We start from the raw sequence: 10,764 nt of genomic DNA on the forward strand, positions 1-10,764 counted from the left end.
TATAAGTAGAAACAAAAAAACTTTAATAACATAAATAAAATTTATGAAACTAAAATTATCAAAGTATTTTCTGTTCAAAATATTATAAGCAACTTCTAGTATTATTGAAAATAAAATTTTATAAAATTGATGCAACTAAAATTATCAAAGTATTTTCTGTTCAAAATCATTAAAAGCAAAAAGAATATTCATAAAGAACTTTATTTTGTTAGAAACTTTAATAGTAAAAAAATTATCATAAAATAAAATAAATAAGTAATTATAAACAAAATAAAATAAAATAAATAAGTATTTTGTTGTAAGTAGAAACAAAACAAAATAAATAAAGCAAAAAGAAAACAAAAAACTGGGAAAAAATAAAATATTTGCCACCAACTAGGACACCGCGGCCTGAATACGACTAGAAACCCATCCATGGGCCAGGATTCAGGCCCGCAGTAGGCCCAGAAGGCCCATCAGGCAAAGCAGTAGCAAGTAGACCCGTAAGCCTGCAGTGGAGAGGAGCTCGAGAGGGGTGCGACAGTGGGGCTTATAAACCACTGCGCGCCCCTCTCAACTAGCGAGGTGGGACTAAACTTTGGCCGCGACGCGGGCAGCATAGGGGCCTTTGGTCCCGGTTGGTGGCACCAACCGGGACTAAAGGGGGTGCATTGGTACCGTCCGTGGCACCAACCAGTACCAATGCCCACCCTTTAGTCCCGGTTGGTACCACCAACCGGGACCAAAGGCCGCCGCTTCCCGCCCTTTGGGCTGCTGAAAAGAGACCTTTGGTCCCGGTTGGTGGCACCAACCGAGACTAAAGGGGGGCATTGGTACCGGTTGGTGCCACGAACCGGTACCAATGCCTTTGCTATATAAGCCAACAATCGTGAAAACTTCATCAGTTCTTCGATCCCTCCAACGACGCCGCCAGGCTGCCCGAGCTCACCGTGCCTCTGCCGCGCCCCTGACCACGCCGCCGTTGCCCCGTCCCGACCACGCCGCCGTCGCCCCTGCACCCCGACTACGTTGCGCGCCCTCGCCGTGCCTCTGCCGCGCCCCCAACCCGCCCCGTCGATGTCGTCGCCGCCCTCTGCCCCGTCGATGCCATCGCCCCTGCTCCGACCACGCCGCCGTCGCCACCCTGTAGACCGACGCTGGCGCCGTGCCTCTGCCCCTGCCCCGACCACGCCGCACCTCTCCTTGGTCAGGCCGGCGCCGCCCCCCTGTCCTCTCCTCTGTTTTTTCACATATACATGATGTTTTTTTCGAGATTATATGTATATGTGTGAATATATGTATGTGTGTATATCTGATTATATGTCCTTTTTTAGATTTTTTGTTCATATATATGATGATTTGTTTTTTGCCTTTTTATAAAAATGTATATATGTATGTATGTTCTCTGTGCATATAAAAGTTAGATTTTTAGTACATTTGGGTACATTTTAGGTTAGTTTATCTATATATGTTCTCTGATTTAGTACATTTTAGGTTAGTTTAATTTTTAGAAAAGTTTTATATATTTAGGAAAAGAAGGAAGAGAAGGAAGAAACGAGGCCCTCCCGCCGCGCCCCTACCCGACAAACTCTCTCGAGGCCACCTAAATTTACCAAGTTAAAAAAGCGTTGTCGTCGAGGCCACCCCAAACCCTTGAAGCGTTGTGTCAAGGCCACCCCAAACCCTTAAAGCGTTGTGTCAAGGCCACCCCAAACCCTTGAAGCATTGTCTAGGCCACCCCAAACCCTAGATAAGCAGCGTCGATGCCACTAACATGATTCCTTATTGTGATTAGCTAGCTAGTTCTATGTTTGCCACTAATATATATCCATCTGTACCATGTTTGAATAATAATTGACATGTTGTAAATATTTGCAGAAACTATGGAGCACTCCCGAGACGAAGCAACAGAAGCGATGTTGGGGGACATAATCGCACAAGAAAGTGATGTCGTTGCGTCATTTCTCAATGACACCGATGGTCAGGAAGGACTGGGTGAAGAAGAGGGCTATGTTCATGATGGCTCCGGCCCATTAATGCCGGTACAAGAAGAGGGTTATGTTCATGATGGTTCCGGTGACCCAATGGAGGTACAAGAAGGAGACCGTCCTGACTGCTCCAGTGACCGAACCGAGTCCGGCCAGGTATATATATATATTAGTTAAGCCCGTGCTGACTAGTTAATTGATACATTCATTGTTTTCATATGTACACATATTAATTAACTCTCGTCTTTCTTCTTTTTCCTCTAGCCCTTCAGATCGAGCTCAACTTTGATAAAGACATGAGGCCCGAAGAAAAAGTTCCGCTCAGATGAAAGGTTTGAGATCACAGCAATCGCGTGCGATGGTAAGCCGATTGAGCCCATCCAGACAAGGGATGCATTTCGTGCTCAGTGCGGGGTTCTTGTTATGGACAAGATCCCTATCAGTATCCAGCAATGGTTAAAGCCAAAGAAGGAAGACCCTGAGGTGCCGACGTCTTATGTCTCCGATATGCAGAAAGAAGATCTTTGGACAACGCTTAAGACAAATTTCACCCTACCGCCAGAGGAGGTTCCAGAGAAGCCAGTTAAAGAGGAATTGATCAAGTCTCATGCTCTTAAAAAGATGGCAGAACTATTCAGGAGGTGGAAGAATGAGCTGAAAACGTCTGTCAACAAAGAAGAGACACCAGAATTCACCAGCCGGTTTGAGAAGATCAGAGATCAATGGCCCGCATTTGTGGCCCACAAGACATCGGAAAAGAGTAAGAAGATGTCAGCTACAAACAAGATTAATGCTGCGAAGAAGAAGCATCACCATCGCACGGGTTCAGGTGGTTACCTCAAAGCTCGACCTTTGTGGGACAAGGCTAAGAATGACCTGATTGCTAAGGGGTCGAACCAGAGACATTGAGATGGCCAGACCGTTGCCGGACTTGGTTCTTCGGGGTTGGCGGAACCTTGGACCATGTATTAGGGAAGTGCATTTGGACGGAAGAGCAACTGCGAATACCCGTCAGGAAGCTTCGGGCGTATATCGAGAAAGCACAGGAAGGGACGTTCGTTCCAGACAGAGAGAAGGACAAGCTCACAATGGCCCTCGGGAATCCTGAGCACCCTGGACGGACACGAGGCATGCCGGGTTCCCTTCCGTGGAAGGCTGGGTTTCCGGACGCAGGGGGTTACAAAACCCAGGAGAGGAGGAAGAAAGTGGAGCATAGCCAACTGCAGGCGCTGCACGAAAGGGTACAAGGGGTAGAGGAACGAGAAGCAGATCGCAGCAAATGACCTGCCGAAGCTTCCCCTAAAGCTACCCCGCCATCTCAGCGGAGAAGCAGCGTGGCTTCCACCAAGCAGACTCAGCAGCTGGAGCCTGTCTTCACGGGCTACCCCGTGGATGCTATCACAGAGTTTCAACATTGCCACCTTATGACGTGATGGATGACATTGAAAGTCAAGGCGGCTATTGGCTCTGTTATACCTAATGAACTTGGCTCAACCTACCACGGCTAGCCGATTCCAAAAGGATATGCTAGGGTGATGGTGGATCAAATAACGGACGGATTTGAGGACCTTGAGCTTGACCACCCTACGGGTGAAGGGGAGATTCGGTTGGGTTCTTCTCTGAAGACTCCATGCCTATGGCGGAAGGAGCTCATCAACCTTCTGAACTGGACGCCTCCGCCTCCTCCTCCTCCTCCGGCGAGTCAGGGCACTCCGCCTCCTCCTCCGCCTCCTCCAGCGAGTGATCAGGGCACTCAGCCTCCTTCTTCGGCGCGTGGCGGCACTCCGCCTCCTTCTCCGCCTGCGCCGGCGCGCCCGAGTAGTCAGCTGCCTCCTCCTTCTCCGCCTCGCCAGCAAGGGCAGAAGAGACCCCCCGCCGCCCCGGCTGCTCCGGCGCGTCGTAGTCCTTCTCCTCCGCCTCGTAAGCAAGCACGAAAGAAGACAGCCGCAGCCGCTCCGTCTGCTCCAACGTCTAGCAGTACAGCCAGAGGTGGGAGGCAATACATATACGGTCCATCTCTTAAGCCTCTAGAGAAGTTACCGTACGAGAGGACCGAGGAGGAAACGCGAAGATCGTGTGGACCGAAGTGAAGGACTTCTTTGAAGGGTTGAAAGCAAAGAGACATCCACCTCCGGAGGAGAAGGTAGATCCGATGAAAGCAAAGCGCACTATCGATGCCCTGAGGAAACCACCAAAGTCTCCGCCGAGAACCAACTATGAGCGCATTACTGAACAGGCATATCTCCAAGCGGAGCGGTCGGGAAGTACTGTCAGTGATCAAAGGTTAAAGGAACGAGCAGCTGGGAAAAAAATTGCCCAGCTCGGCGAACAAGCAAAGCAATCGTGCCCCCCGCTCAATGTGTCTAGCGACATCGTCGCTAATGCTCTGGGGACGGTGCCTGGTTATAACAATCTTAGAGATTACCTTCCTGACGATGTACATTTTGATTTCTTGGAGGTGAACGAACACAGATACGAGTACGTGAAGCCTCTCATCAAAGATGAAAAATCTCTAACAACGATGATGCGAAGATTCCATAATTGGTACATGAAAACCTGCAGAGAGTCTGGGGGGATGAATACTTTGTATCTGAGAATTAAAGAGGAGCACGGCCTCGTTGGAACTGATATGTTGCCTCTTCCATTTGAGGAGTTCTTCGAGTTCTTCAATCAAAAGGCCCTCGATAGATTAACGGTCTTTTGCTACTGTCTGTAAGTACTATTTCTGTCATTAAGTCTCTATATATAGCTCGGCTCTTTCATTGCATGTATTTATAATTAATTATCCTTATTATATTATGCAGATTGAAGATCGTCGAGTGCAAACAGCAAGAAATGTATGATATTGGCTTCATTAACACAAATATCATAGATGAATTCAGGTTAAAAAGAAGGCCGAAGAGGCCGAGGACAACTTGCTACAATCATTGATCAAAAATCAAAACAAAGGTTTAATACTCTTTCCTTACAACTTCGAGTGAGTGTTACTGTCGTGTGCATATTCGGTTTCCCTTATTACTCGAGCGAGGCTATAGTAATATAATTGATGAGTTATGCATGCGCGCGCAGCTTCCACTATGTTCTTCTGGAGATTAAGCTTGAGCGGGGACTAGTAACTGTTTTAGACTCGAGACGAAAAGATCCCGAAACCTATGCGGACATGACTAAAATGATCAACAAGTTCAATCGATCATTATCGCACCATATCGGCAACTTTTGGTTCATTTCCTGTTGTCTCAAGTAATAATAATTATTTTCTTTGTCTTGCAGGGTTTAGAAACAGTTCACCGCAGAAGCTCCGGGACTGCAGAAGGAGCTGTGATATACATACCCGAAAGTAAGTACTACTAGCTAGCTAGTTGCGCACATCTCCCGTTGATTATATAGCTATACTTTCATCAATTCCATTTATAATGCTTCATTATCAGTTTGATTGACCTCTATTTCTCGTAAAGTGCTTGTGGCAGGATCCCGGGAATGATTTCTGTGGATACTACGTGTGCGAGTTCATCTACAACGCAACTTTGAAAAATAAGCGGGGCTACTCTAAAAGACAATATGAAGTGCGTAAGCAATAATATTCACAATTTCATTTTATTACACCATCATTTCTGTTGAGTTTCATTCATATATATGTATTAACCCCCTTCTTCAAATTAGACGTGGCAGATGCGGAATGAACTCCTACCACAAGATCGCATGAAAGCAATTCAAGAGGAATTGGCGGGATTCTTTCTTGACCACGTCATCAATAAAGTCGGAGAATACCATGTGGAAGTTGATTTCAAATGCTAGGGGATTGTAAGAGATCTTACATATTGTATATATGTATGTAGCCAGTAGCGTCAGATAGATAATACGAAAACTTGTTGTTCGACCAATCTCTTGGAGAAGGAGAGGTCGATCGATCACTTCTCTCGGTATGCATGACGAACTTCTGTACTTAATGGTTTGCTTCATTTTCTTACTAGCTAGCGTGTCGAGGGCCTCTCTATGTACAGTACGTAGCGTCGACCAAGCACAGAGATAAGAGAGGACACTTCTCTCTATTAATTAGCTAGCTAACACAATATATGAAACACCTAAATTAACCCCCCAACCCCATCCCCCTTAAAAAAAACAAAAGCCCCAGCCCCTGAAATGCTGACGCGTGGATGCCTTTAGGGCCTCCAACCGGCCACGTGGGCCTCCTGCCTGGGCTCGCCGCACCGGCCACGTGGAGGCCCATCTGTCCCGGTTCATGCAAGAACCGGGACTAAAGGTATAGGGCATTAGTACCGACACTTTAGTGCCGGTTCAAAAACCGGGACTAATGGCCCTTACGAACCGGGACTATAGGTCCTTTTTCTACTAGTGATCTGGAGCCTAGCACCCACAGCCACACTCTCCCTAAAACCAAAACCTCCCAAGACGGCACCTCCATGGAGGGTACGACGCACATGGCACCGCCACCGCCCAATCCTAGGCCGGAGATGAAGTTCGGTTTTGGGGTGTTACTTAAACATGTTTGTGGCTTTAAATTGGTTGCTTTGGCTATGTAGAAATAATATGGTCGTTAATAATACGGGAACGTAGGACCTCCTAGATCTGGCACTGATGATGAAGGAAGCTACCACGTCAAGGGAAGATCTAGAGCACACTTATTCGCCATCGTTGTCATTGTTGTCGAAGCCACAATGCCAGTCGACCGAAATTCTAACGACTAAGGCCTAAACTTACATAACCTCGAAATCTACTTTTGCCCCATTTTATAAATAAAGCAACCACCAAGTCTAAGAGCAATACATGAAATAAAGTTGTCTGCTCGGGCATCAGACAAACATGCCTAGAAAAGCATAAAGGAAATAAGAAAAAAGACCACCAAGTGGCCGGCCTGAACCTACAAAAAACACGACTTGAACACACGGCTCCTTCGACCCACCTAATCATTGATATCCGTGAGGCCATCATGAGAAGAGGAGTCGCTAGAAAATGGCAGCAAAAAGGAGAACCCCCTCGGAAATCGCCTTTATTTGTTTCCTCGTATTCAATCTGTTTAGCAACGCTTGGAGAGGCATCAATAAGCAAGTAACGCCAGTTTGAAAAAAATCAATGCAACATTTAAGGTTCATGGACTGATTAAAATCATGGGCTAATGGATTAATCGCCAGAGAAAATTGCAGCGAAATTTTGGCCTGCAGGCGCAATTCTCTTGCAAAATCAGCGCTATCTCCAGCCATTTTGGGAGGCAAGCAAATAGTAGGCCAGTTTCTAAACGGCGATAGCGGTGCAATAGCATTGATTTCACAAGAGGCTTAATTGGCACATTAATCTTCCAAATATGTTTTCTATGGAACACCAGTCATCGTATTAGTATTCAATCGTCATTTGAATAAATCTGGTGTTTCTGATAAGTTGACCAACATCACCAAATGTAATCACGGTACCCATTTTTTCATTCCCATAATCAAGTGCACAGTCTCATTTTTTCTACGTGCCACGTTATTTGACAATGGGTATTGTAGAGCAAGCAGGTTGTCCCCAACCAAGTGTCTTTGGAAAAACTTCAGAATGACCATTGCCAACCTCAAACGAATCTCTCTTAAATAACCAAGACTTGGCCTTCATCAAGCCCTTCCAAAAAGGGGAGTCCATTGGTTTTGCTTCCACCTGAGATAGAGTTTTGGAATGTAGATACCTTTTATGAATAAGCTCCTGCCATACAGCCTCCTCGTTAAGCAACTTTGTATAGCCATTTACTAAGCAAGTGCCTGTTGTTTATCTTTAAGTTTTCAGTACCCAAACCACCTTGATCCTTTGGCCAACAGAAGATATCCCAATTATCTAGTATTGTACTTCTATTTGTGCTCATCACACTGCCAGAAGAACCTAGATCAATAAAAATCAAGCCTTTTAAACACCCCTTTGGGCATTTCAAAAAAGGATAACATAAACATTGGCAGACTTGTGAGAATAGTGTTCATAAGAGTCCCATATGACATGAGTTCCATCTTCCAACTGTTGAGCTTCTTTTCAAAGCGATCTTCGATTATTCTCCATTCTTTGTTTGTGATTATTCTCCATTCTTTGTTTGTGAGGTTGGGGAGGGGGGGTGGGGGGTGGGGGGTGAATGGGTATTTCGAGGTACATAAACAGAAGAGATTCCACCTCACAACCGAAGAGTTGCCTATATTCATTCTCTGTTTCTGAATTAAAATAGCTTGCTCTTATGGAAATTTATTTTGAGACGTGAAAGCAGTTCGAAAAGACGAAGAATCAACTTCATGTTTTCACTTCATACAGATTCTAAATGTTCAGATAGTTTTTTATAAACTTGGTCAAACTTTTCAAAGTTTGACTTCAGTCAAAGCTAATATGCAGATTAAATAAAACGGAGGGAGTACACAACTTATGAGATGGCACATTGTCATACTCACATCTACTCCGTCTTCACTGGAAGAAAATCGATAATGATAACATGTAAAGTGCCATGTAAACATCTGAGTTTTGAACAAATTGATAGACAAACAGGAATATTCGACAAGCACAAGTTCAGAAACTGTACACACAAGTACTAGGGATTTTTATCACTGATGTTTACTTCAAAATTTATTGACGAGGAGTAATACTGTACACAATGGAAAATACACGCTACTGTCTGCAAGACCGAGCGCACTTGATTTGCTTACAAACCTAATATTATACACACACACATATGTTTTCTTCTTTTATTCCTAACCAAGTGCTCACAATCTTCGTTATACATACATAATTATGCTTTGCTTCAATAACATGGTCCCAGCTAAGGACTAGATTATCAACAGGTTATCCTGTTTGCAGGATCTTCAGAACTCAGAAGCTTTGCTCCTGAAAAAAAAAAATACAACAAGAGATGCACCTTGTAAGTTAAAATATCTCAACTTCTCAAATTTAGAACTGGGCTACATTGACATTTGTGCTGATATTTCACACTCATAAACTGTAGACAAGAGACAAGGGTCCGGTGGGTTACCTTGATTGATGAATCAGTTCCAAGCCCCCTGGGTGTTGTAGTTGGGGAAAGGGACCCTGCCGGACTCGATCAGCTTGATGTCCCCGTCGAGGATCTCGTAGTGGCGGCGCACCTCGTCGGCCGTCTTGGTCCCGCCCATGGCGCAGGACACCTTGAGCCAGCGGTCGGGCGTGCCCTCGCCGTAGTAGGCGAGTGCCTCCTCGAACAGCTTGTTCTCCTTCTTGCTCCACTCCGGGTTGGCGCCGCCGCGGGATGAGCTCCTTGACGCAGAAGACATCTCCAACTGGATCGGAAGTTTGGAACTAGTATGTTTCTCAGAAACCGAGCTAAGTTAGCGCTGGTGGTTTTTGCACTTCAGAAGCTCCGGCGGTTATGGTTTGATGATCGCTGTAATTCTTCGGTACCCGCTATTTATAGGCGCTTGGTCGCTCGATCGTATGGTATCGGGATTTACATCGGCTTGCGGACTGAAAGATCAGTGAGGCTTATTAGATTCTGAACTTTTTTGGATGAAGGTGCTTCCTTTGGAATGTAGATTCTGGTGCTGCGGTGCGCCTGGGAACAAAGGAGCACGATCCATCCACGTCAACGTCTCAAATGCATGGCTCGTTATTTTATATTTTCTTTAACTTGCAGCAAAGAGTCATGCTTCTTATCTACTGGGTCCTGCCTTGCATTTCGATCATTTTGCGACAAGATTCAAAAGTCCAACAGGTAGCGTTCCCGGTCACTGCACCAACATGGATTCCAATCCCGCAAGTTGGTGCCTGGAATCTGAGAGATTCCAGTTTGATTGATGCAGATTAATTGTACGTGGTGGCTGCGTGAGCTAGTCAAGACACAAATCATAGACCAGGGGTACGTACGTCCGTGGTAGTTCAGAGCAGCACTGCAAACCCAGTCAAAACCACTCGACGAACAGTAATCTCCGTGCTGCGAGGTTGCTACGTAGTAGTACACAGCAGAAGCGAGCTGGCGAAGAGAATCCAACGCGTGAAGCAGCGTACTTATGCCGATCGTTAGCACCCTAGCATGAGGATTTAGCCCTGCCTCTAGCAGAAATTCGACCTAAGTATAGGGGGCAAGATGCATTTCAGAAAGGAGGTTCAAAAATCAGAATATGAGAAGGGGATCTTGTCATCCAAAAACCGAGCTTTATGCAGATTATATTTCAACGAGATCGATCTACTGTATCGGGGCAAGATGCCCGATTTCTTTGGCCCACGGCCACGGCCAGCACCAGACGGACCCGAGCGCCTCCACGTGAGCTAGCTAGCTAGCTTCTCCCGTAAAGACGGAAAGTGTCGCAGCGAAATCTTTGCATGGTGGCATTGGAAAATCTCGCAATTCCATGGCCCCCGTGGCCAACTGAGGAACATGAGCAGAGTCACGGGACCATGGATAAAAGGCATCACAAACTCATCGTGGCATATGTTCAAATTCCTTCTCCAAACATATCGGACTCGTGCATGGGTGGGGAGATCCATTATTTCCTTTTGGTCTTAGAAGTTGGAATAGATTATGCCAATTGGTGGCTACACATTGGATGGTTGGGATTATGTGAAGATGCAAGGTGCATCAACAGCTATCGCTACGAAGAACCTTGGGCTGCAAAAAATGTGGTAGTATATTTTATTTATTTTTGAAAGCACTGCATTAAAGGTCTTTATTTGCTAGGCAACACCTTTTTTTTTCAAGAGTAGGCAAACCGCATACCATATTTTTATAGAAGAAAGAAAATATTGTTACAAGATGCCTAATTAGATGTAAACATTGTCGCCGGCACACCCAAACCACAAATCTATC

The 10,764-nt window shown here is 45.6% G+C and overlaps 1 protein-coding gene across 1 annotated transcript; it reads right to left on the reverse strand.

Annotated features, from left to right (window-relative positions):
- Nucleotides 1–8,971: 8,971 nt before the first annotated feature.
- Nucleotides 8,972–9,267, reverse strand: LOC119305810 (transcription factor RADIALIS-like). The gene has a single exon (XM_037582227.1). The coding sequence runs from the start codon at nt 9,233–9,235 to the stop codon at nt 8,972–8,974; it is 264 nt and encodes an 87-aa protein (XP_037438124.1). The 5' UTR covers nt 9,236–9,267.
- Between the last annotated feature and the right edge of the window lie 1,497 nt (nt 9,268–10,764).

This window comes from Triticum dicoccoides, chromosome 5B (assembly GCF_002162155.2).
Source record: "Triticum dicoccoides isolate Atlit2015 ecotype Zavitan chromosome 5B, WEW_v2.0, whole genome shotgun sequence".
Classification (NCBI taxonomy): Eukaryota; Viridiplantae; Streptophyta; class Magnoliopsida; order Poales; family Poaceae; genus Triticum; species Triticum dicoccoides.